Raw genomic sequence first — 27,010 nt, 5'->3', positions numbered from 1 at the left:
GCTATAGAATGAATTGCTGCATTTTGTCTTATTACAAATGAAACAAGCTGAAATACATGCAACTCCTGTTTTTACAACCAGCAAAAGAATTGGGATTATTGCTGACAAACATTACAGTACTTAGCATCTGAGGGTGGAAATCCGTAAGTAGGAATTGGTCTTCAGGAACCCATGCTTCTTGCAAGATGCTACTAACAGGATGAGGTGGCAGACTTGCTGACTTGGTTGATGCATGTCATCCTATCCCAACTTCAAAGATCAATGCTAATGATGTCAATCACTGGATTGTCTGGTCCAGACTCAATTATTTACAGACCGCTGACGAATATTGCTGAGTTATGTTAAAAAGCAAACAAACTTATCATCCTGATTTGTGTCTTTGGCTAGTCACTTGTACAGGTCTGTTTGCCCTGGCTAGTCACTGGTAACACCTGCTTGACACAATTGGTCAAAGGGCTGTTTGACTTGGCTAGTAACATCATGATGACCTGTAAGTAAGCAGCATTATCATACCTCCATGTCAGAATGTCGAGATCTGATTATTTCACGTGATCTTGATAAAATACCATGCATCACGAGTGGGAGGGAAATAACTTTCTGAGCAGATGAATAAATCCCTTACACCCCGCCACGAAGAATACATACTGCACATGGATTTATGAGCAGGAGAATAAATCCCTTCTACCCACTTCGAAGCAAAAAGCTGCATGCTTTTTTCGAGTCAATGAAAGTCAAGTGACATGGCAAGATAACCTCAGATCCACCGAACAGCTGATTTCTATCAATTTTGAATTTGCCTTGTTTCTTTTACAATGGTAGATTAAAACATGTCGGTAGGATAAATTTGTTGTGGCAGTATGATGAGGGGTAGATCTGGTCCTCCGGCTCGTGAAGATCTGGGGTAGAATAGGTCTTCAGAAACCCATGCTTGCCATAAAAGGCGACTATGCATGTTGATAAGAGGCAACTAACGGGATTGGGTGGTTTGGCTCGCTGACTTGATGCATGTCATCGATCCCAATTGCGTGGATCGATGCTCATGATGTCAATCACTGGATTGCCTGGTCCAGACTTGATTATTTACAGACCGCCGTCATAAAGCTGGAATATTGCTGAGTGCGACAACAAACCAACCAACCAACATCCGGGACGGGGACGCATAAAATCACATGTACCCCTTGTCAAACTGCTACAATTACTGTGAGTGTGACAGACAACCAACAAGGTTACACCATGTTTAGCATCTCCTTCCATTTTAGTCCTTATGAAATGATTTAGACAAAATGTACAGAACATTGCAACCTATGTGGAATCATGGTGACAGCGAAAATATAGGTTCAGCTCAATTCAAGATGCAAAACAGCGATGCAAAATAGCTAGTTATGATTAAATGAAGATGATTTTAACAAATGTGAACAAAAGATAGTATTTATAATTCATACAAAGTTCAAGCTTTCCCGGCTGTACTGTTTCTCAGAAGATGTTTAGGCAATCTAAAAGGCTTTTGGATTTTTGCCAACTGACTGAGGAAACTTTAATTTTCAAATTATATTTAAAAAAATGTCAGTAACCATAGTCTTTGACAGTACCAATATCATTGTGTAACATTTGTACAATTTTTGATATAATAATCATCTTTATCGAGGCAAGGGAATTAACAGACTATATAAGTCCAGTTTTCACCCTTGCTGAACTAGGCTGGAATTTCTGGGCTCGATTCCACTTGTGGCTATTACAAGTTATGTCCCTTCTATGGCTCTCCTATTGACCAATCAGATTCAGCTTCGCATATCACTTGCATTTGCTTCAAACAAAATGGTGGTGCCCAGTGAAGATGATCTCACTATTATTATTATTATTATTTATTATTAAAGATCGGGTTTTACTTTGTGAAGTGCATGAAATCACGTGAGCACCTTGATTAAAAACATGAAAATATTTGGAAAATATCTGTTGGTGCCGAGTTGGCGGTACACATGCTTCACAATTCATGCAGTTGACCAAAATCTGCATGACAGTTGACGAAAAGGTTGTCAATTTTGTTATGTCATTACATGTGCTTTCCCCCTGAATCCTAATATAATCACTTGCTGTGGATCCTTAATTATATGAACATTTGTATAAATGTTACATAGATTACTACACAAGTGTCTATCAGATACCATTTATCTTAAGAGTTGATTGAAAACATATCTAACAAGCGAAAAAGGGAGTTAGATACGTTTTGAAACGACGAGTTTTGAAACGACAGGCAAGAGTGCAGTAACCTGTTTCCTACACACCCTAAACTCACACCATCTTAGCATTGAATGGATGCATATCTTTTCGTTATTCTCATGATCACAGTGGTGCATTAATACATAATACAACGGTCATTTGTGACATCATCTGGCTTACTGCTTACTACCCACACCTCCACAATGAAAGTGACTGCCATATCCGTGGATTATCAAGGCAATGATGTTAATGCAAACAAGACAAGACCAAAAAACATTTATTAACATTCTAAAACCATAACATTTCGACACAGGCATAGGTGAATTCGACCGAAGCATGAGTAAGTTATCAATAAATTACAATCAAGAAAGTAGTCAGTCATTATTTGACCTTTGGTCATCACCATTGAGGAGCCAATCACGGACCCGGAATTCAGTCTCACACATATGTCTGATACCAGTTATCTCAAATGGGTTTCTCACCCACAGGTGTGTAAAAAACCATGATAACAAATATTATCACCTGCTGTGGCTCTAAGTATTAGATGAAAAATTGTATGAAAATTTACACCATGACACCAAAGAGTCTTTAAATGTGATTTAAAATGATATAAAAAAACCCTCTGAGACTTGGTAATGTGTGTCATTTTTAATAGTACAGCTCCACTTTAAACAATATGCTCCAAAATGAATGCATAAATAACAAATTGTATGACTGAATTAACTTCATTACTGATATAGCACAAAAAAAGCATTATCATTAATATGTTTGACATAGTTATGCAGTACTGACATACCAAAACACATTTCATAATAATAATAATAATAATAATAATAATAATAATAATAATAATCATCTTGTTTGGATTTGATGAAGTAATTGACTAGTTGAGGTTACTAGTAATTGGCATTCAGGAATTGCATAATTAAATGCAATAAATCTGATATGTTAAATAAGACACATATGTTGGGGTTTTTGGTAGTTATTAAAATCTTTAAGGTGGTATTCTTAAGACTGTTCGTTCACTGGCAGTTTCAAGCCATCATAAATATCTTTAAAAACACAGGTTTTGTACACAAGCAGTATTACCACAGGAACTACATAAATACAATACATTGTTCGTATCAAAGTGCACTTGCACATTGTTCTGATTTGGATAATAACAATATTGACACTGATGCGTTGTTGTACGGTAAGTGTCTCAACATGTTCAACACAATTTCAGTCACACTATGGTGACTGGATAACACAAAGTAACAAAAGTCAAAGATATCTATCACTTTAGCAAAATCCCAGACTATGGGTAAGAACCTGAGACAGTGGCAACTGAGGGAAAGAACTCTTACCAGTGACAGAGTTTGGCTTCAGAGACAAGAACAGTCAAATGGGGATTTAAATTAACAGAAAAAGTGAAATCTGTTTACTAAAGCTCAATGTAACACTAAGTTTTCAAAAGCTTTCTACAAAGGCACAGTTCAAAGTTAACAACATTCAAAGACTTCTGAACTCTTATACTACTCCACATTTGATAGGGATATTTTTATCTTTCCATGATTAGTCCTGGAACAAATGCAAGAAAAGTGCCCATGTTTTAGGATCTTTAGCAAAAGTGTTAGCCAGTAATTTGTATGACAGCTCCCACCCTATAGAAATTACTCTCAGTATGGAACTAGCCACAGAATGTATCAGGTTATTTACATGTTTTTTTCCATGTGTTCCATTATTCTTTCATTTATGAACTCCCTGCCGTGATATTGCTCAAATATTGCTAAAAGATGCATAAACCATACTCACTCATTTATAAACATGCAAAATAGTTTACCCAAGCAGCTGCTTAGTTCAATATGCCCGTAGTTGTTTGGGTCAGTCTTATCACCCTTCTCATGTCAGGTGGTGATAACCGCGGTTGCCCAGGTCTGTGGGAGGTGACCACTATTTGAGACATCATTAAACAGTTTAACCAACTGGTCTATAAATGCACAAGATATTGATTTTGAAAGTTCATCATCTCTTTGTTTTAGAGTTGTAATATTCCTGAAGTGCTTTGTCAGCTCCTCAGGATCAGGATAAATTAATTCCTTGTTTTGATAGGGTTTCCAGTTGTCCTAGCTGATTTTTTTATATACACGTTTTCTTCTGGGTAACATTTGTATTCTTTTTTGGGGGGCAAAAAGAGCCCTATCATTAATTGATAAATTGTTTTCTTATTGAACTCAAGACATTTTCCCTCCTTATTAAGTTTTGCCTCTTTACATTCAACATCATACCATTGGTTTTTTGGTTCCATTTGATTTTTTTCTGCAAGGCTTTGTTGATAATTAGTTGACGGTTTGTAAAATATCAGAGGATGCGCCAACGAGTGCTTCACATTCAGAACTATCTCGTGGGCTGGTGGTTAACATAATTGTTTAAGGCAGTTTGAATATTTAAGCTAGAAGTAGCATGTTCAACACATATGTGACTGTTGGATGCCAGCATCTGTATTTAGTAAAGGTTACATTGGTGGCCTTATGAGTGAGTGAGTGAGTGAGTTGGGTAAACACCGCTTTTAACAGTATTACAGTTATATCGTGGCGTGTCAGCTTAATGTAGGAGGAAAGCCTGAAGTGATGCAGGTCTCAGACGTTTACCACTTCGGTGAAACCCACAAGCACGGGTATGGTGCTGACAAACCTAGAAACATAATCGGGTGAACCGGGATTTGAACCCACAATCATAGGATTCTGGCGTACCCAAGGGATGCAACTCTGCACAGCGAATCATGGCGCCTTAGACGACTGGGCCACCCGTGCCCCCTGTGGCCTTATGAAAAGTTATGCCAATTATATGAAAACATATACTTAAAACACTTCAATAGAACATATAAATATTATGATTGTACTGTTAATAGACATTTTAACTTTTCATAAGTGTTTTTCACATTGTGAATATATCCAATAACTACCATTCTTTCTTCTCACTTTGTTTAAAAAGAGCAAACCCAAATCAATGAGCCCCTTACTCTGTGCTGACCACAGATAGGCAATGGTGCTCTACATGGTCCAGCATTGCTGTGTGGGTGATAGGGCAGGAGGTATCATATTACCTGATTTTGATGGTATCTCTACATTTTGCCCAGCAGTATGATCATGGACCCTAAATATAGTATTAAGTGTCCATGGTATGATGCACAAAAGTGATTCTCATAATGTCAAGTGTATATTTACAAAGTCATATATGATTACCCCTATCAAAAGTCGAGTAGTATATGTTGCTTCCTCATCGTAAGTACACACAGACATCATTCACAGTTTCAACACAGAGTAAATTTCAAATCTAGTCCACATCAGACAACAAACACACATCCACTAGAGTCAGTACATCAGTTATGCAACAACTCATGCTTGCGGTAAGAGGCGACTATGCGTGTCGTAAGAGGTGACTAACGGGATCAGGTGGTCACGCTCGCTGACTTGGTTGAAGCATCGTATCCCAACTGGGTGGATCAATGCTCATGATGTCAATCACTGGATTGTCTGGCCCAGACTTGACTATTTAGAGACTGCCGTCATATAGCTGGAATATTGCTGAATGCGGCCTTAAACAACAAACAGAACAAACAAAAAACATCAGTTATGTCTCTTCCGGCCACCACCCCAGCCTACATCCACGTCAGTTGGTTTGTTCCTCCATGACATCTTCTCTTTCCGCCGGCCTCCATTACTGCCACTGCTTCCTGCAGAGTTGGACTTGATCGGAGGCAAGAATGTAGTTTGACCTGGAGTAGACAGGTCAAGACCAGTCAGGTACTGTCAGTTGTGGATGCAATGAAATTTGGTCACTTATGATTTTTTTTTTACATCGATACCATTCTGTCACTCATCTCACTTTTTGCAACTTTGCAACAATTAAGACAAAAGGCTAAAAAGGTTAAAATAATCGCATGCCATACTCAGTGCAACATTAAAACAAAAGCCCCATGTCTCAAACTACATTAATAAGAAACTTAATGACCTTGACCCTCACTTTCAGCAAATCATATGATTTATTCATTCTTGTAGAAAACATCTCATACAAACAAAAAGGGTCAATTCAGTACACAAGGAGGCAGAACGTCCTTGAGACTGGCCATTCCAGTCACCTTGACCTCCAAGGAAGGATGATCAAAAGCCTACAATTCAATGCCCAACCCTTAGGATAACTAGTATAAATGGTATCCAATTACAGTCAACACTTCCAAAGTTATTAGATATTTTTGACAGAATGACCTTGTGGGTGAATTTGTCCTTCAATATCAGTCGCAAGATTTTTAAAGGAATAACCTGCATATAAACCAAATATGCATATTGGTGGAATTCAATGAAAAAAAAAGCATACCGTATGCTACTTATTAATAGTGGGCAGCAGTGACTTCTGATCTCAAAAGATTGTCATCAGTTGCCATACCTAAGTATTCAAACAATATAACCACAACATGCATAAGACTTTTAAAAAGGGCATTATAGTGATCTTTACTGTGACCTTGACCTCATACGAAGGTTAAATATAGTAATACAGTTTCTTGAGTTACAGTTTAAACAAACTTTTCTTCAGGATATGACCTGGAGGATGATCTAGACATCTGACATGACTGGTCAGTAAGTCCAAAATATTCCCAGGGCTATATGGGAGATATACATGACATAATATCCCTGGCATAACCAAGCACCTCATGGTTAAAAAGACAAATGGCGGTGGCGGACAAATTCAGACAAAACCTTAAAGCATCCCCATTTACACAGGTCTGCTTAATTATCAATCATATATAGAAACTAATCAACTTAAGTAAAGGAAACACTCCTACTTACCACTTAATATATATACCTGGTATTATTATGAACTCTAAGACCTTTCAACAAAACACTTCCTGGCATCACTGTTTCAGCATAAATATTAAACTGAATTATTATGAAATAAGCAAATTTGGGCACTTAAGTAAAATTCCATGTTCAGCTTTTATTCTTGACGTGTGATGTATCCGTACCTTGAGCTCATGACCCATGACCTACCTGAACCTTCACCTGACGAGAACCTCCTGCCTCTCCGCTCCTCCACATTGTACGAGTCATCATATCCAGAAGTCTGTGTGTACAGGAGAAAACAATTATTGGGAAATATTATAATGGCCTTTTAGTTCTTGTTGCTTGGTTTGCCGATTTTTCTCTCAAAAATAGATGTGGTCAGTGAATGTTTTCTAAAGTGGTCCCTGTATAGTAAAGTAGGTAGGGTAATCCTGTTTAAAAACATGACCAGTTTTAGAACCAAGATCGCAAAGTCATCCCAGAGCCAGTAAGCAATGATGACAATTATTACAGACATATTCTGTTTATACCATCAACATTATGGGCCCTGAAAATGTCCCAACTAGTGAAATATATTAACTTGGCAGAAACAGACAAATGACTTCTCATAACTGTTTTTTTACATCTCCATTTGTGAAATGAGGATTGGAACACTTTCATACCATAACCCACATGAGCAAGTGTCATTGGTACATCTTGTTGTAGTCATACAATGGTTTAGAAAACAGGAATAGTCTTCAAGTAATGTCCCTATTCTGGGGACAAAACAAAGATCTTGTTTGTGAAAAGTGATGGCAGTCACCACTGTGCCACCACCCACTCAGAACAAGGAGTTTCTATCAGTCACATTCAAAGGACGTTGAACCAAACACTCTCACTATCAGTCACATTAATTATAAAACAATAATTACCTACATATATACTACCATACATATAGGTTTAATGCATTCTTTTACAACTCTCCCCCCCCAAATAGTTTTGATTAATTACATTCTGATTCCTAAAATGAGTGGGTGAGTATGGCTTTATGCCGCTTTCAGCAATATACCAGCTATACCAGCAATATCACAAAGGTGGACACCAGAAATAGGCTTCACACATTGTACCCAATAGGGGGATCGAACCTGGGTCTTTGGCGTGACAAGTGAACGCTTTACCAACTACGCTACCCCACCGCCAAGATTTCTAAAAGATCATTAACATCAAAGAGATCAGTAGAAGTCATGATGACTTACCATGTTCATGTGTCGAGCTACAGGATGACCTCCCTCATAGTCACTGTTCCTCTCTGACGGCCTGGATCAGTCAATCAAATGTTCACTCAAATCTTACAGACACTATGTTTCTTTTATATTTTAATTTCTGTTTGATGCTTAACACACCTCAGCAATATTTCAGCTATATGACAGCATCCTGCAAATTATCAAGTCAACACCATACAAACCAGTGATTGATATCACGAGCAACATCTCAACCCAGTAGGGTACGTCGTCAGAGTACATGTTATAAACCAGGACACCGACTCTGACCACCCAATCCATGTAGACACCTCATATAACAAACAATAGGTTGCTCAGGACCTTTTCTAATCCAGAAACCTGTTATAGTTATGTTAGATAACATCTTCCCAAGGCAAGGGAGTAACCAGTTTCCACTAGGGCTGGGACGGGTAACTAGGGTATCGGGTTGGGTGGGTACTGAGTAGGACCCAGGTACCCGCAGGACTACCCGGACCCGTGGTTAGTCACGTGATATATTGTTTAATGACAAAAATTATCAAGAACTCTTTGGTTACACTACAAGTCACTAATGTTCACATTTCTTTCTGACTAAGCACCCATTCCTTCTGATTTTTCATAAGGTTGAATAAAGATATAACTTAATTCAGCTTCAGTGTATGAATGACCAGATTGTTTACTACATGTATCTAAATACGTTTTGCCAGGGCTATGCTAGAAATGTTCCCAATCGGACATTTTGAGACATCTCCTGCGACCTACAATGGCTACCCGGTAGGGTCAGGTAATAGGGGGGTGAGTACCCGGGTAGTAAATTTGGACTCGTCCCAGCCCTAGTTTCCACCTTGACGAACTAGGCTGGAAGTATGGAGCAATACTTTGGCTGGACCAACGAGTTTGTGCATAGTCCAATTAAAATTGTGTAACGAAATTGACATCTGATTCGTAAACTGCTGTGCAGATTTCGTTTGATTGCAGCATTTGCAAAGCATCTGTACTGTCAACATGCTGTCAACAGAAATTTTCCAATTCTTCTCATGTATTTTTATCAGGGTGCACATGTGATTTGATGCACTTGGCAAAGTAAGATCTGCTTTATTACAAAATAGACCTTGATTATCAATCAGATTGTCTTCCCTGGACACTGCCATTTAGTTTGAAGCAAATGCAAGTAATATGAGAGGTGGAATCTGATTGGTCAAGAGGAGGGACACAGAAGCGACATTACCACTGTTGGCTCTTTGATTGAGCCCAGAAACTGTAGTCTAGTTCGGCAAGGGTGGAAACTGGACTTAAATAGTCAGTTAACTCCTTTGCCTCGGGAAGATGGATAGATAAATGACAATCTGAGTCCAATACATAACACAGACTACCAGTGCTATGATAGATCGGTGGAACAAGGCCCAGTTCATCAGGTATTTCAACAAACTTCTCCATGCAAAGGTACTGGGGCTATCTCAGCTATTGCAATGATATTTCTATGGTGTTATACTTTCGTTTGTCTTTCCTCAAACTCACATTTCCATGTTCCTTTATTTGTTTGTTTGTTCGTTCGTTCGTTCGTTCGTTCGTTCGTTCGTTCGTTCGTTCATTCATTCATTTCTTTATTCCATGTTCGATGAACGATGTCAACACCAAAATGACAACAGAATCTCTACTCTGCAATGTTTTAGCTTCACAATATATACCCACTATGGGAATGGGGGTCTTATGTGAGAGAAGTTAATATACTAACAGCATAGCTACCATAAGTACAGCTTCACATTTACTGTTAGTTGAGACCCAGAAACAACCATTGATGGAGCCTTATTTTCAGTATATAGTCTACAACACTTTTTGCGATATGTCTACAAAATTCTGCCTACCCCTCCTGGAAGTTGGCAACCTGTGTGTGCAGCCACTCATATGTGCGCACACTTCGTGTCTTCGCCTCCTGTCGTTTCACAAAGTCCTGGCGTTGAATCTCATCCTCTCGAGCTGGACCCCAGAAAACAAACATATAGTCAAGAAGCAGACAACATACAATCAAGAAGTAAACAACATGGCTGCCCAGACTGTATTAAGCCTCTGTTACATAAACTAAATAAGTAATATTTAGCAGGGGTAAGAGTATTCGGCATCACGGCAGTCATCACTTGTTTGTAAACATAACAGTCAGTTGGCTGTGAGTTCAACTCCAAGCGTGGTTGTTTTTGACTAGTGGCAGTGATAGTATAGAGAGCTCCACGAATGAGCTATTGCTGTGAGGAACTTGGTTGATTCATATGGAAAGGTAAGTAACTGTTACCAAAACATGTAAAGTAAGACTTAACTAAGGTGACCTCAATCTACAACTAATCGCAGTAAATAAATAAAAGCAGTAATGTGCTGGGTGCAAATGGACCTATCTTTGGACCAAGATTGCCCTAGATTCTACTTTCTTCCTTTCTTCCCTACACATATGCTGCTTCCATTTTCCCCCATCAACCATACTTTCCTCCAGAAAGAATATGTTTTTGCAATTTTATTTTATTACAACCAACCTATTCTTTTTATCTTCTTCTCATAACTAGAATGAACCTTAATAGACTATAACTGATAAATCAGGAAAACAAATGAAGCTAAAGTGGTCTTTGATATCAAAACATTACCAACAAGAAAGCCCCATGGCAAATACATCTGAAATAGTCCTTATAATTTAAACTCAAACACAAAGTTTGACAATAATCTAAGAACATGATCTAATTAAAACAAACAAGAAGCTGTTAATTGAACTTGTAAATTTAACTGTGCTCAAGCATATTGCATTAGTGACCTACTACTACCCATCAATATAATGCAGAGGCACAGAAAGAATGGTGAACATTCTAGACTCTTGTGACAGGCAGGCAGTGGGTGAGTGAGTGAGTGAGTAAGTTGGATTTTTACACTGGCCAGTAAATCTGTTCTACCTTTGTATTTTGTTTTGTTTGCTGTTGCACTCAGAGATATTCCAACTAAATAACAGACTCTGAACCAGAAAATCCAGTGATTGACATCATGAGCATCGATCCACGCAATTAGGACACAATGACATGCATCAACCAAGTCACCGAGCCTGAACACCCATGCTGTTTAGTCACGTCATAAGAGAAGTACAGCTTGTTTGGGACTTATGTCCTGACGCAGAATCCCAACGGGCTCTGTTCTGTCATAGTGGGTTTGCTTAATGTGGGAGGAAGGTTCAAAGTGATCAAGGTCGTAGGCTTTGATGACTTGGTCAAACCAACTATCAAGGGTATAGTGGTGACACACACTTGGCTAATTAGGACAGTGATATGGCATCCTAGCATCCTAGGCTAACACTTACAACAAGCAGACGCCACATCTGGAAACACAACACAGAAATACCACATACAGTAAAGCTACTAATCATACCATGAGTTCCAGTTTTAGCTAAAAATACAAATAATTAAAAACTGGTAAAGTATCATATATAAAGACAAGTGCTGAAGACCATGTATGTTCCTGTTGATTAACTTTGAGTCATGGAGGATGTTTAAAGCAAAATTCTCATTAAGTATTGGAGAAAACACACTTACGAGGTTTTGGTAGACAGAGCATGCCCTGGGGAGAGGAAAAAACCAAGGGGGCGAAGCGGTTTTTCCCGCTCCCCAGGGCATGCTCTGTCTAACAAAACCAAGGGAAAGTGTTTTTCCATACTTATAAACCATCTTAATTGATTAAATGTTATAACGAGAAACTATAAATGAGGCGCTTCATTAAAGCGCTTCCTTGAAGACGTGATATCATAACATGCACGTGAAATTTTCGCTGACTTGCCAGGCGTCCAAGAGCACTTGGATGTGTCAACAACAAAACACAACTAAAATACTTACTTTTAAATGAAAGTAAAATCTTCGGTTTCTAAATGTTTGTGTTGCAATATTCCACTTCTTTTAAACTTTTCAAAACAAAAATTCGCAAATCGCAGGTAGTTGTCACGTAACGGCTAGCAGTTACTGCACATGCAAATGGTGCAGCATTGATAAGCACTTGTTTAAAAGCACGTGTTTTGAAACCTCACTGTCCTTTCACCAGCATCTTCACGAGGCAAGAGAGTTAACTGACTTGAAAAGTCCAGTTTCCACCCTTGCCGAACTAGGCTGGAATTCCTGGGCTCGATCGTAGCGCCACCAGTGGCTATTACCAATTATGTCCCTTCTAAGCCTCTCCTAAGGACCAATCAGATTCCACCTCTCGTATCACTTGCGTTTGCTTCACACAAAATGGTTGCGCCTGGTCAGGACAATCTGATCTATAATCAATATCTATATTGTGATAAAACGGGTCTTACATCGCGCAATGCATCAAATCACATGAGCACCTTGATTAAAAACAATAGAAGATTTGGAAAATATCTGCTGACAACGAGTTGGTGGTGCACATGCTTTACAAATCCTGCAATCGACCGAAATCTGCACGACATTTTATGAACCGGATTTTGATTTCGGTGTGCGATTTTGATTGGATTATGCATGGACTAGTTTGGCAAGGGTGGAAACTGGACTTTTATAGTCAGTTAACTCTCTTGTCTCGGGAAGATGTTCACCAGAGACTCTGAAGTGATGTCGCTTTTAAATGTCCACGCGGAACTGTACACCTGACATTCAATTTTAATTGAATTAAATTTTGAATTGTTGTCATTTTTTCAGTAACTTGGTTAAACCAGGTATCTGAGGTTTTACATTCAAAGTAAAACCTGCCAAACGAAAATAAATACCTCATAATAGGTTTTACTTTGAAAGTAAAACCTCTTAATGGGTTTTACTTTGAAAGTAAAACCTCACAATAGGTTTTTAAGCCTATAGAAAGAACTCTCTTACTTAATAGAGATCCCAATGAATAGGTTTATAAAATCAGATATTTCACTTTGATTATGGAACCTCTCTGTGAAGATATAAGTTATCAGCCAATCAACGTTGAGACTTCTGATTTTTTATTATGAGTGAAAGAAGCATTCAGACAAGCATATTTGATTTCTGTGTGTCAAAAACAAAAATAATCATGAAGTTCCAAATGCAAAAAATAAAGCTGAGCTATCATATTGAAGTGGAGATCTTATCCTCTGTCATTTCTGTTTGCCATGGCACCCACACCCAAAGGTGTCTCCTTTGGAGTTTATATTTGTAAAGAAATGAAGCCAAACAAGCGTAACGAGACAGAGCGATCGGTATGGCCAATATGGGGGCTACTCAATGTCAGATAGCCAGAACCTTAAACTGCCCCCAGACCACCATCAGCAAGTTGATAATCCGCTACCAACAGACAGGACAGACTCAAGACCGGCCAAGATCTGGAAGACCGAGAGTGACAACACCGGCCGAAGACCGTTACATCCGGCAGATTCACCTCCGAAACAGATGTGTGACGGCAACGTCAATGGCGGCAACAGCACTAGGGCATGCCATCAGCAGACGAACAGTCCTTCGACGACTTCGTACAGCTGGTATACAAGCCTACCGACCCTTCCGTGGAAAGGCCTTGACCTGTCTCCTCGTCAACGCAGACTGCAATGGGCACGAACTGTACGTCGGTGGCAGCGACGTGACTGGGCGAGAGTGCTCTTTACAGATGAAAGTCAGTTCTGTCTGTTCAGGACCGATGGCAGAGTTCGAGTTTTTCGACGAAGGGGATATCGACTGGCGCCAAACTGCATTAGAGAAGTTCACCCGTTTGGAGGTGGAGGCGTCATGGTATGGGGTGGCATTTGTGGCCAGATTACAACACGGCTGGTTATCATCCGAGGAAACCTGAATGCTCAGCGATACAGGGATGAAGTGTTGATACCTGTTGTGGTGCCCTTTATTCAACATCAGCCAAGAGGATTAATTTTGCAACAAGACAACGCAAGGCCTCACACCGCCCGAATTGTTCAAGACTACCTGAACAACATTAACATCAACGTATTGCCCTGGCCACCTTGTTCTCCAGACATGAACCCCATTGAACATCTCTGGGATCATCAGCTGGTTCAGCTGAGACAACATGTACCGCCGCCTTCAGCGAACCGACAGGAACTTGAACAGACTCTATTGAACTTATAGAACAGGATTCCTGTTGACGTTATCTGCCGACTGACGACGTCAATGAGGAGGCGTATGTTGGCGTGCATGGATGCCCAGGGTGGTCACACTCGCTGCTGATGATGTGTTACCTGACTACTGTGTCATTAATGGACTCTTCATGCACTTTTTCAATGAACTCTGATTTGTGTAATTTTTAATTTGGACCCCTTGACTCTTTCTTTGTGTATTGCGGAGAATGCAATATCGGCATTACAATGCATTTTCATTCTAATTCATGGAAAATGATTTCTGTTTATAAATTAATCATCATAAATCTCACATATGCCTTTGTTTTTGGTGTTTGGTCAAGTGAAGTCGGTGAAAACTTTCTTTTGCTCGGTAGTTTAATTCTAATACAACTTTGTGGGATAGAATGCTTGGGTTTTAATGCACAGAATAGTTCTAAAGAATCTGAAAGTTAGTGTTACATTGGGTAGCAAATGGGAACACACTTTTCTTTAGATCAACCATCATCTAACATCCGAAAATGCCACTTAAGCTATTCACACACTGTCAGCAAAATGTTTCTATTTATATTCTTACCTTGGAAATATTCCTTCCTTGGTAATGTTCGCCTAACAACTGGTCTTATTGGAGACAGCTTTGTTGTTTCTTCCAGTTTGCGAAACAAAGCAAGTCTTTGTTTGGGATCTGTTAAAACAAAAATCATATTTAAAGGGCATTCTTGTGCATTTGTAAAGTAATAGCATCCTGTTCTTCTTGCTTTTTCGAAATAAACATAAATGTTCATGTGATTCATTTAAACAAATTATTACTGTGACAGGAGTTGTTCCATCATGCTATGCAGGAAAACAAACAACCAGTATATACACAAGTGACTGTGTCACAAATGTGTTCTTAGAGTTATCTACCCTTAACAGGTACTAACATAGTTACCTACCCTTGTCCTGCTATAAGACCAGAAAACAATGACCTATGTCATATACAGGCTGGAGAAGAATGGTGAAAACAACAAAGAAGGTTGTTTCTTTCCCTTGATTAATTATTGCTTCCATACCTAGTTTACTCAGTTTCTGTTTCTTGTCAGAGTTCAACTTCATTTTCTTTGCTCTCTGCATCATCAGTTCTGCAGTGCGAGAGCTCTGGAACCCCCTGTAGTAGAAGGCAGGCAGCATTTTGAGTCAACATGGCAGAGCTAACAAAACATCATACACTTCATTTTGTATAAACATGTTGTATTTTCAGCTTATATTAATTTCTTGCCTCTGAAATGGTTTACAAGCTCATTTCGAACGTTTCATTTAAGGCTAATTATGTATTGGTTGTTTTTCCTTTGTTACATTCACACACTTTCACTGTCATGAAAGTACGATTCCAACCCTGATATCATTACATATTAATCTAAAGATCTATTCTTTCACACAGTAACTATTAACATCTATAATGGCAGGTCGTAGGCTAAAAAAACTAAGATTGGGTCAGGCAAGCCAGTGGCTTGAGTAACAGTTCATGCTGTCCACACACATATCTTTTTCTTTGTTTGTTGTTGAACACCACACTCAACAATATTCCAGCTATATGATGGCAGCCTGTAAATGATCGAGTCTGGACCAGACAATCCAGTGATTGACTTCATGAGCATCGATCCACGCAATCAACCAAGTCAGCGAGCCTGACCACCTGAACCCACCACACACAGACCAGTTGTAACTATCTCATCCTCATCACTTCACTCCTACTACATCAACGGGGTATAGGGACCTATTCTGCCCTGGAATCCCCACAGAGGTGGCAATCATAAGGAAGTAGTTACATCTTTTGACATGTTGAGTGAGTTGGGTTTAACACTCCTTTGAACAGCGTTCCAGTTATATAACGGCATGTAAGCTTCATGTTGGAGGAAAGCACTAAGTGATGCAGGTCTCAGATGTTACCACTTTGGTGAAATCCACAAGCACGGGTACAGTGCTGACAAACTTAGAAACATAATTGGGCGAACCATGATTCAAACCCACGATCATAGGTTTCTGACATGCTCCTGGGACACAACTATGCACAGTGACTTGCGAAGCCTTAGATAACTGGGCCACCCTTTGACATGTTGAAGAGTAACTTGCGAAACAAAAGGCCTCATAACTCAACTATATACCTAGAGAGCCACCTAGCTCCTCATGGTATTTCCTGGTTGGTAAAGCAATAGTTTTCAGTGTCAAAAACTTCATAATCAATCTCCTTAATGAAATATTCAGGTTTCAGGTTCATGTTCGTTCAAATGCAGGATTGCACAAGTTGTGTGTAAATGTAGCCTGGGTACTGAGGTTGGTCCCAGAATGCACCTGCTGACATATGTATTACAATTACACAGCATCTACCATTCCTCGGCCAACTTCTCCTCCTTCTTTGACAGGCCCGTACGATGGGTGTCGGTGACACTCCTCAATGAGGAGGGGGGTCGTGGTGGGTGGGGACCCAGGTCAGACAAGGGTGAGTCCGCATTTCTCCAGGCCTGGCGGGGACGGTTGGGTGGGTGGACGGGGGCTAGCTCCAGCTTGAGGACATCCGGTGTACCCCGTCTTCCGATAGGTGGTTTGCCCAGCACAGGATGGCTGTGACATCAGTAAAGAAATAATGTATGAAACTACACCTTTTTCATTTTTCAACTGACTAATAGCTACAATCAGAAAATTAAAACAAAACCTAGTTGAAATTTATTTCTATGTACTAACCACTATATCTTTAAAAGTAAAGTAAACTCCATAAATGTTACAAACATATCAGTTATTTTTAATAGGATAATAGTTTCTGGTTGCAACTAACCCCTTACAAAGAGGAAAAACCTGATGGACACAACTAAATGTTTTAGGTTGCTGGTTCACCTAAACCTTGATTCAAAATGATTTTTAGCTTGCAAGGTCTGCAATGTCAGGTTCCAATAAATACTAATGTCTGGAACAGACAAATTAGTGAAAGAGGTGTGAGCGACAGTCCACTTCATTGGGATATTCCAACATGCAAAGAGCCAAGCCACAGAGTCTCTGATTCCCTGGTTAGTTGGCTCTTACAATAGGCATGAGGTCATGGGTACCCAGAATCCCCACCGGGATAAGACTCTTTGGCTGCTATAAGCTTTTATCATCACAAATTGGCTCCCACAGGTGATATCGCTTGAGTGAGATCTACACTGTAGATATCGCTGCAATGAAATTGCATCACAATGCTTTGCAGACCATTGTGACATCATTGGTTACCATGATGTCACAATCAAATGACATCACTAATCGCTCTGCTACTGAAGCTGTAAGCAGTACTTTTTACACTTAAGACACTGCTTATTACTGTCTACCAACTGAAAAAGTTGGAAGAATGATGTTGGATGATAAATAAAATTGTTGATAAAAGTGGAAAAAATCCTTGGCAAGCCTCAGAGTTTTCCCACTTTTATCAACTTGTGTTGATATATTTGATATCAAAAGACACTCAAGTGAGATTCTCTATTTGTCTCACCTCTGTGGAAGCTGGGGGGTTTCTGTTGGTCTCCAGCCCCTCTCCAGAGATTCCTGTAAATACAAAAATGGGGAAAACTATGAAATCCATCCATGTCTACTTGAATAGTGAGTATGATTTTACGCCACTTTAAGCATTATTCAAGCAATATCTTATCGGTGGACAACATCAGAGATGGGCTGCACACAATTTACCCATGTGGGGAATCGTACCTGGGTCTGTGTACTTGTAACTGCAATAAGCTATTAACTGTTCTTGCAAGATTTCTCTCACAACATTCCTATGAAGCAGTGACATTTATTTGTGAGCGATTGAGCATTGTTTACAAAGCCATTCAGCAATATCCCAGCTACATCACAGTGACCTGTAAATGATTGAGTCTGTGCCATACAAACCATCTGGGCTTTTAGTTCTTAGCCAGGTTACTGTGCCTGATGTGTGGGCCAAACCTTGAAATTGGATGTCATAAGCTTTTACTTTAATTGCCTAGCTACCCTACTCCAACTTCTAAGAGTGTCAAGATATTACCTCATCAAAGGTTAGATCATCCATATTGAAGTCGTCTAGATCGGAATCATCATCATCTCCCTCCCTCCTTGCATAGTCCAGCGCAGCCGACAGCTTCATGCGCAGGTTGTGGCCCCGCCATGTGGCCTGCAGGCAAATATAGCATTGGATCATCTCAGTGTTATTATGTACCTCTTCCCTTCTTACTGCATGTAAACAGTATATGTTGATTTTAAGCTATAGATTTATCTATTGCATTAGATCTTGTACATGTAAATATTTGGTCCGAAAAATATGTAAACTAAATGATAGAAAACTCTGCCTAAGAACTAAACCACCAGCATCTAAATCCACAAAGAAACCTTCACACTACGACTGTCATTGGTCAATGTAACATGTTAAAGTATGGCAAGTAAAGTCATAGTGCAAAGGTCGCTATGAGGAACAGGACTCCATTCTACAAAGAAATTTCAGAACTAGGACCATCTGGCCATCTTAGCACTAAGATAGCTCAGCAGAAAAGTGTCCCAGATCACAAACTAATCCCAATCTACAATGGTCATATTCTGTAAGTCAGAGTAAGTAAACTTGCATTTTAGAACAGGACCAACTTGCACAAGCGATCTTAGCACTAAGGCTATTTGAACGCCTTTACTTCAATATTGACTTACAATAGTTTTAGCACTAAGACAACTTTGGGTTAAGTGGTCCTATTCTTTTAAGCAATGGGGTTCCATGGCCCTAGTCCATAAGCAATCCTAGAGCGATGACCTCTGTAAACAAGTGCTAAAGAATGGTTATGAGTTACGACTGTCTTAGCGCTAAGATCGCTGTGTACTACAGGACCCTGGCTGTAGATTCTCCATGCTGCAGCTCACCTGTATCCTGGTGGCTGCTGAGTGCAGCTCCTCTAGAATGGCCAACTCGTCTGGAGGCAGATTCTGTAGCGAGGCTCGAAGATTCAGGTCACCCCGGGCAGTGTCAGCAGGCCATGCTGTGTTCTGTGAACCAGTTCTGAAGCATGGACAATATAACTCTTTGAAGTTCAACTTTTCAGTCAGTGTTATATTCATAAAAGATGTTACCGGCTAATGTAGAAAGTCCAAGCGACATTGACATTAGCAATGTCCATACAATTTTATATATTGTATATGGATCATATCAATTTTGAAAAAAAATTGTATAATATTTCCGACAAGTCACACAGTTTAAGTCTATCATAAATATGGTTTCGAATCTCTCTTTTTAAAATTTCGGGTGCACATATGATAGAAACAAATGAAAGATGAGTGAAAATAAATTCTGGAAACAATTTGCACTGTTAGCCGAAGATCAGCTCATCAATTCTACATTTTATTAAAACTATGTCACCAAATGATTTAGTTATGTCATTTAATTACATCAATGTAATTACTATGCCTCATAATGAGGGAGTGCGCACCCCTGCAGACCCTGTGTGTTAGCATTAACAATGAATTAACAAAGATGGTTGTGCTTCTATTAATGAAGACAACAGATCCATGGCTAAACAAACCCTATATGGCAATCAAATACTTCCTATCCATCTCACCTCTGTTCAGTCATCTGAATCTGTATAGACTTTTCAAATAGATCCTTTCCACTGCCCATCCCCTGTGATGTCTCAGTTCTCAGACTGCTTTCAAACAATTTCTTGGCATCACTGCATCCTCCATGAACTTCTCCAGCAGTACCACCACCCCCGCCAGTCTCTGTGCTGGCCTTCAAAGCTTTCTCAAACAAGTCTCTGGGGTTATCAGATACCAGGCCACCCTCTTGTTTCATCTCTTCATCCTTCTTGTTGCTGGAGTTCAGAGCCTTTTCAAACATTTCTTTTGGGCTCAGATAAGAATCTGTGTCTTTTTGAAGCGCTTTTGTCCTGGCGGATTGTGGCCGACCAGACTTGGGTGTAGTTGGGGCAGTGGGTATTGTCATAGACACTTCACCATATTCGTGCGCATAACGGTGTTCAACTGCCATTTTGAAAGATTTGTCACAGTAGCGGAAATACACCTCACACAAGGCCAGGTCATCTACTTGAGACTTGGATTCAACAGCCCTAAAAACAAAGTCAAGTATTGTAATTAATGAATTTCATCTTGCTGATTATGGTGGCCGTATGTTTCTTTGACATTCTGAGACATTTTGAAAAAGGGAAGAAAGGGATTTTGCTGAAGACAAATGGCAGGCATTGGGACATTTTCATCGATCTATCAACTTTTTATAGGACATGCTTCTATATCTCAACCAAATCTGCTAAATATCTGTAGAGCATTTTGGATGACAATCAGTCATTGTTCTAGAACATGAACTCATCTGAAACCCTGGAACATGTTGACCATAATATTGAACATATGCTGCATTATTTCATCAGCTGCAGGTGTATTGTTATTCACCTTGTTACTATTGAAACATATACTTTGAAAATGTTGTAAGAACTTTTAAATCATGTGGAAACAAATAAAATATTATGAAATAAATACAATTTCACTCTTGTAATTCTAGTTTAACCTTGTTAAGGACATAAACATCATAAGGCTCGGGCCAATAAACCAGTGGTTGACAGGGTAAGCAAAGTTCAGTGTATGATGACACACACTGTCACTATCACATACTCATTGAGCTGTTACTACAAGGTATAGGGGAGCAATGATTGCCATAATTTAGCAAAACATGCCTTACCGTAGAATAGGTGACTTATAGTAACAAAATGCGCATTATTGTTAGAAAAGGTGACATGCTGAAGCAAAAAGTGCCTTAATGTAGCAATAAATGACTAACTGTAGCAATAAGTAACAAGTGTCTTACTGAAGCAATACATGACTTACTACAGCAATAAGTGACTTCCTGCAGCCATAAGTGACTTTCTGCATCAATAAGTGACTTACTGAAGCAATAAGTGCCTTACCTGCAGCAACAAGTAACTGACTGCACCTTACTGAAGCAATACATGACTTACTACAGCAATAAGTGACTTACTGAAGTATTACATGACTTACTACAGCAATAACTGACTTACAGCAGCCATAACTGACTTACTGCAGCAACAAGTAACTGACTGCACCTTACTGAAGCAATACATGCCTTATTGTAGCAGTAAGGGACTTTCTGTAGAAATATGTGCCTTAGTGTAGCAATTAATGAGTACCTTACTGTAGCAATAAGAGCCTTACTGTGGGAATAATCGAATAAGCGAAGCAATAAGTGACTGACTTACTAGCAATAAGTGACTGACTCACTGTAGCAATAAGTGACTGACTTACTGTAGCAATAAGTGACTGACTCACCAGCAATAAGTGACTGACTTACTGTAGCAATAAGTGACTGACTTACTGCATCAATAAGTGACTGACTTACTGTAGCAATAAGTGACTAACTTACTGTAGCAATAAGTGACTGACTTACTGTAGCAATAAGTGACTGACTTACTGCATCAATAAGTGACTGACTTACTGTACCAATAAGTGACCAACTGTAGCAATAAGGGACTTACTGTAGCAATAAGTGACTGACTTACTGTAGCAATAAGTGACTAACTTACTGTAGCAATAAGTGACTGACTTACTGTAGCAATAAGTGACTGACTTACTGCATCAATAAGTGACTGACTTACTGTACCAATAAGTGACCAACTGTAGCAATAAGGGACTTACTGTAGCAATAAGTGACTGACTTACTGTAGCAGGAAGTGACTGACTTACTGTAGCAATACGTGACTTACTGTAGCAATAAGAGACTTACTGTAGCTCTTGCAGGAAGGTATTCCTGACACTGGTGTGGAACTGACACTGTGTCATACACATGGCCTCGAAGTCAGTCTTAGGATGCAGGACGGTGGTGCAGCCAGGAGACGTTACTGTTGTACCATCTAGCGTCTTCAGTCTGGTAAAAACCTTTGTAAACTTCTCACTGAAATGCCAAAAGTGGAAATTTCAAAGAATTTATATGTTGCTGAACAGCTTGCATATTGACAACTACACAAATTGATTAAGAAGACAATATTTTGGTTTGCAGATAAACAGATCAGAAACAAAAGTTACAATCACAAAATTCAATAAAAATAATTTGTATTTATTTGCTTTGGTTTGATCTGTTGTCTTGAATATCATTATAATTATTATTATTGACAGTGAACATTTTCTTGCCTCATACAATAAATACAGGTAAAACTAGAATGTGTTTCACTCATGATATAACTGAAAATTCCAAAAAAAGATCAAAAGTGTGCCTCAAGAATTACCTTGAGTGAATGTGCAAAGGTTTTCTCCTGAGAGATAAGTGTTGCATTACTTAATATTGATTTACTGAATTAAATAAACACTCACTGATATGTGACTCCATCGGTGGCTGGGTTGTCCTGAACATTTATGACCTCCAGGTAAGGGAGATAACTGACAGCTGAACACAGTCCCTCTAGGTCTGTAGGAAACAGAGATACTTGGTATACATCCTTGCTGTTCAGCCATGCTACAGTGTCTGCTGCTGTGCGATCATTACTATGGGCGGCCATTCGGTCCAAAAATACAAAGTTGATAAAAAGGACAAAAGTATGCAATAATGGTCATATGTGACTAATAATTGCATTTATGGTAGTACTAACTACTAAATGACTTTATTGCACGTATCCAAACCATTGGCATATTACGTCCGTAACTTAATCACCCCTTGTAACTGAAAGACCCCTGGGTCAGCACCCTGAATTGTGCCCATTGGCACTAGATCCCACGCAAGTGTCATCCCTCCTTTGTTCCCTCTCTATAGTCCACCATTCGCGCACCGTCTTTCATCAAGTACACACATGTTTTGCTGTAACTAATCGCTTTTGTTTCACTGTATCTAATCGCATTCGCTTTGTACGATTTCTTTGTACACAATCGCGTTCGTTTCGCCAATTTTTGCCTCGAATACCTTCTATATCAGCACTTGTTGTATCACATTTATTTTGCTCTACTCCAGTTCACCCCAGGGACATTTATCACTTGTGGATTACCGCCTGAATCAACTCGACCTGCCGTGATGCCTCCTAAGAGAAGAGCAGTCATCAACCACAAGCTTGTGAGGGGAGCGAAGCAGGCAAGGAAACCCAGGAGACAAACCCCGGGAGTACACATTGTACAGGAGGCAACAGCTGATGGTGAGTCTTTGAATTATGTGAATATCGATGGTGGCACATCCACGCTTCATCCCAACAATACAATTAATGTTCAATCGGCACAGCTAATAAATGCAGAGCAGGCTACTAACTTCGGTACCCAGGTAAACCAGCAACTGGAAAAAATACTACAGATTGATTGACTACAGTTGCTGGAACATTCAGCACTCGGTTAACACAAAGCAACAGGTAAGGCCTGGTTTAGTTCTCCCACCATTTTGCCCAACATAGGGAGAATCCATGAGGCTAATAACGAGGCTGCCAGTGACATGGCTTGGCCATCCAATCAGAACGCAAGTTATGGGGATTCCCTTTCCTTCTGTGCGGAAATGATTTCAAAACATCTTCCTCATTTTTAAATTATGCAGATAATAAGGGGCCCTTATAATAACTTCTCCTTTCTACCATAATTTGCATCCCCTAGGCATGCTAGAACGCTATGATCATGGGTTAATTCAATTCTTTCTTGGCTTCAAGGACATTCTGATCTATGCAATTGGGATAGGATGACATGTGTCAACCAAGTCAGCAAACCTGACCACCGAATCCTGTTATTTTCCTCCTAAGACAAGCATAGTCGCCTTTTAGGGCATGCACGAGTTGCTGAAGACCTATTCTACCCCGGATCTTCACAGGTCAAAACCACAAGGTCTGATGAAGCCATGTAAAAGATGACAGTGACAACTGACCCAATAGTTGGTTGTTGGTGATGTCCAGGCTCCTCAGTAGGAGCAGATTGTCCACCACGTCCACCTCGGTCAGACTGAAAGTACAACACCCATTTAGCATATAGTTATCGTAAGTCGTTTTTTTCAAAATGCATGATATCATACGGATAACAAGTTCTGTATTGTTTGTAACAATGGATGATGGAACAACAGGTAGGCATAAAACATTTCATCCATAAAAACTACTAAATGCCAATCAAAGACTGTATATAACTATCTCAGATGAATTATGAAAAAATAATGGCAGTCAATCGGATTGGTATAATGCGTGCAATTTGTGGAGACACTGATGGGACCATTCTTACCAATATTAGCTCCATATGCCTTGTAGTTTCTGAGGTGTAAAAGTTGCAGTAACACTAGAAAAATGTGGGTATGCGAAAGTCAAAAAAGGTTGTAGCTTGATGAAAAATCAAAATATGCCAAAATTCATATCATCATGATAATGTTATTCCTCATACAACATACTTGCTGTATATCAAATTTCATAATGATACATGCAAAAATATCTGAGTAACGGGCAAACATAACATTTACAATATTGCTGTCATGTTTAAATTGGATTGGAATTCTGTTATCAAGTTTTGAAGACAACATACCAGGGACCATTCAAACAAAGTTTCTTCTCCATAGGCCTTGTAGCTTCAGAGGAGATGTCGAAAATGTAAAATTTATTTACGGACAGATGAACGGATGCAGACAACTGAAAGTTTCAGTCAGATGAGCTGATAGAACTAGACCATCAATTTCTACTAAATGGGGTGGGGTGTGTGTGTTGGGTTGGGGGTTGGGGGTTGGGGGGGTGGGGGAGTGGGGGGGGGAGTGGGGTGGGTGGGTGGGGGAGTATGGATGGTAGGATGAGAGGATATAATAGATTTAAAAACTCAAACATACATATGTCATGTTTGTGAAAGAAGACCCTGATCATATTGTGGTATAAATCTTACGCACTGACTGACCTGTTTTTGGCGAGACTGAGTGTAGTGAGGAGGGGCAGCCAGCAGCTGGTGAGTCCGTCCAGGCAGCTGATGCTGTTGTCCGACACGTCACACTCCTCTAGCAACACTTGGTTCCTTACATCAGGGAACTGCACACAGAGGGAGTGAGTTGGTGGGAATGAACACCACTTTAATCAGTATTTCAGCCTCATCATGGACAGTGACATCAAAAATAGCTTTCACACATTGTGCCCATTTGGGGGCTCAAACTCAGGCCTCAGGCATGACAAGACAATGCTTTACAAACAAGCCTTCCCCCCCCGGGCACTGTATCTCAAGAGATAACCACTGGATCCATTCCCATGTTTCTAGAGCGATCTCAAATTACCTTTCTTGAATTTTATTAACATTTTACCGACGAATCAAATGTTGAGATAAGGAAAAAGGAAATCAGTAAAGAAGGACTCTGCAAGAACTAGTCTTGATGATCTCCATACATCTAGCACAATAGCCAACAAGCCAAGACAGGGGTTACTGTTTCCAGGCATACCTGCAGTAGGTTGTTAGCTGACACATCCAGCTTCTGCAGCAGGCACAGCTTGTGGAGTCCATCCAGTCCTTGCAGATGGTTGTTGGACAGGTTGAGATACTGCAGCGTTGGAACGTCGCTGATGCCGCTGCAGCTGATGAGCTGATTGCTGGAGAGTATCAGGGTGTGGAGCCGACGCAGGGGATCAAGACAGCCTGGTCAAAGGGAAAACAGTCCTAGTCTTGAGTGAGTGAGTTAGCGTTGTTTAATGCAGGTCAACAATATACAAGCTATATGACAACAACCGGTAAATAATTGAGGTGCCAAACCAGTGGCTAATACCATGAGCAACTATCCATACCATACACTACTTTATGTGGTACCGAAGCTTACCTAATCTTGTTATCCTGTTACATGAGAGGTCAAGCCAGCGGATGTTGGTGCAGCCATCAAGCCCGTGTACTAGAGACAGGTTGTTGTTGGAGAGGTTAACGACCTGCAGGTTGCCCAGGTCCTTCAGGTCAACGTACTCCAGCTTGTTCCTCTGAAACACACAATCCATGAATTGGATGTTATGCCACTTTGAACACTATTTCAGCTGCATCACATCATGGAGGGAAGGGAACAGGTTCTATATGCTTACCACTTTGCTGAAGCCCATGAACATGAGAATGGTGCCGATAAACCAAAGTTAACAAATAAGGGAATCTCAAATATTTTGAATTGAAAACAAAACATATTCTGTCTAGATGTCAAGAGATCACTAGATCAAGAGTGCTGTGTGCTTTATATTCATTTATTAATATCCATAAGAATACAAACATATTTTGTTAACTGACTTATGATTCAAGAAGTTGTATATAATTTCAGAGCAATGAACAGATAATGTAGTAATTAGTGAATTAACTTTTATTTCAGTCAGTAATATCCGAGTTCAAAGAGGGGTCCTGGGGTCTTTTGGGCTTGCTGCTATCATGTCTATAGTAATAATCTAGGTACCCCTTTTATAATTACTTCTATCATAAACCTATGACAATGACCCTTAACTTGAATTTCTCATACTGAATATATTTAAGATATAACATAGCAGTTTGTTTATGATCAAGTTTCGACCATACAAACTGGAGTTCTACTTACATCTTGTTTCCTCAAACTTACCTTCACGTTCAGATACTGCAGCTGTTTACACTCATGTAGACTGTCCAGGGCCACAAGATTACAGTTGGTCATTGTCAGAGACTTTAGGCCCCAGCAGTGACTGAGAGTGGACAATGTGCAGCCTGGAAGGTCACTCAACTGGACTGTGGTCACC

At 39.7% G+C, this 27,010-nt stretch overlaps 1 protein-coding gene across 3 annotated transcripts in view; it reads right to left on the bottom strand.

Moving 5' to 3' along the window:
* Positions 1 to 4,382: 4,382 nt before the first annotated feature.
* Positions 4,383 to 27,010, bottom strand: part of LOC139462448 (leucine-rich repeat- and IQ domain-containing protein 1-like) — a 47,449-nt gene continuing 24,821 nt past the window's right edge. Inside the window, exons 12-30 of one of the 3 annotated variants that reach the window (XM_071244175.1) lie at positions 26,857 to 27,009; positions 26,092 to 26,242; positions 25,720 to 25,913; positions 25,191 to 25,318; positions 24,193 to 24,266; positions 22,677 to 22,770; positions 22,093 to 22,260; positions 19,904 to 20,410; positions 19,212 to 19,347; positions 18,355 to 18,480; positions 17,827 to 17,879; positions 16,695 to 16,928; positions 15,380 to 15,474; positions 14,905 to 15,012; positions 11,672 to 11,689; positions 10,141 to 10,252; positions 8,273 to 8,333; positions 7,245 to 7,317; positions 4,383 to 5,974 (exon numbers count right to left, since the gene is read on the bottom strand). In XM_071244175.1, the coding sequence (XP_071100276.1) occupies positions 5,826 to 5,974; positions 7,245 to 7,317; positions 8,273 to 8,333; positions 10,141 to 10,252; positions 11,672 to 11,689; positions 14,905 to 15,012; positions 15,380 to 15,474; positions 16,695 to 16,928; positions 17,827 to 17,879; positions 18,355 to 18,480; positions 19,212 to 19,347; positions 19,904 to 20,410; positions 22,093 to 22,260; positions 22,677 to 22,770; positions 24,193 to 24,266; positions 25,191 to 25,318; positions 25,720 to 25,913; positions 26,092 to 26,242; positions 26,857 to 27,009 (2,634 nt within the window). In that variant the 3' untranslated portion in view covers positions 4,383 to 5,825. Of the gene's footprint in view, positions 5,975 to 7,244; positions 7,318 to 8,272; positions 8,334 to 10,140; positions 10,253 to 11,603; positions 11,622 to 11,671; positions 11,690 to 14,904; positions 15,013 to 15,379; positions 15,475 to 16,694; positions 16,929 to 17,826; positions 17,880 to 18,354; positions 18,481 to 19,211; positions 19,348 to 19,903; positions 20,411 to 22,092; positions 22,261 to 22,676; positions 22,771 to 24,192; positions 24,267 to 25,190; positions 25,319 to 25,719; positions 25,914 to 26,091; positions 26,243 to 26,856; position 27,010 lie in introns of all 3 variants that reach the window. The other 2 variants (XM_071244176.1, XM_071244177.1) reach the window with 2 other exon arrangements.

This window comes from Haliotis cracherodii, unplaced genomic scaffold, assembly GCF_022045235.1.
Source record: "Haliotis cracherodii isolate W230 unplaced genomic scaffold, xgHalCrac1.p SCAF_15, whole genome shotgun sequence".
Taxonomy (NCBI): Eukaryota; Metazoa; Mollusca; class Gastropoda; order Lepetellida; family Haliotidae; genus Haliotis; species Haliotis cracherodii.
This window is presented reverse-complemented; position numbering and strand designations above follow the sequence as displayed.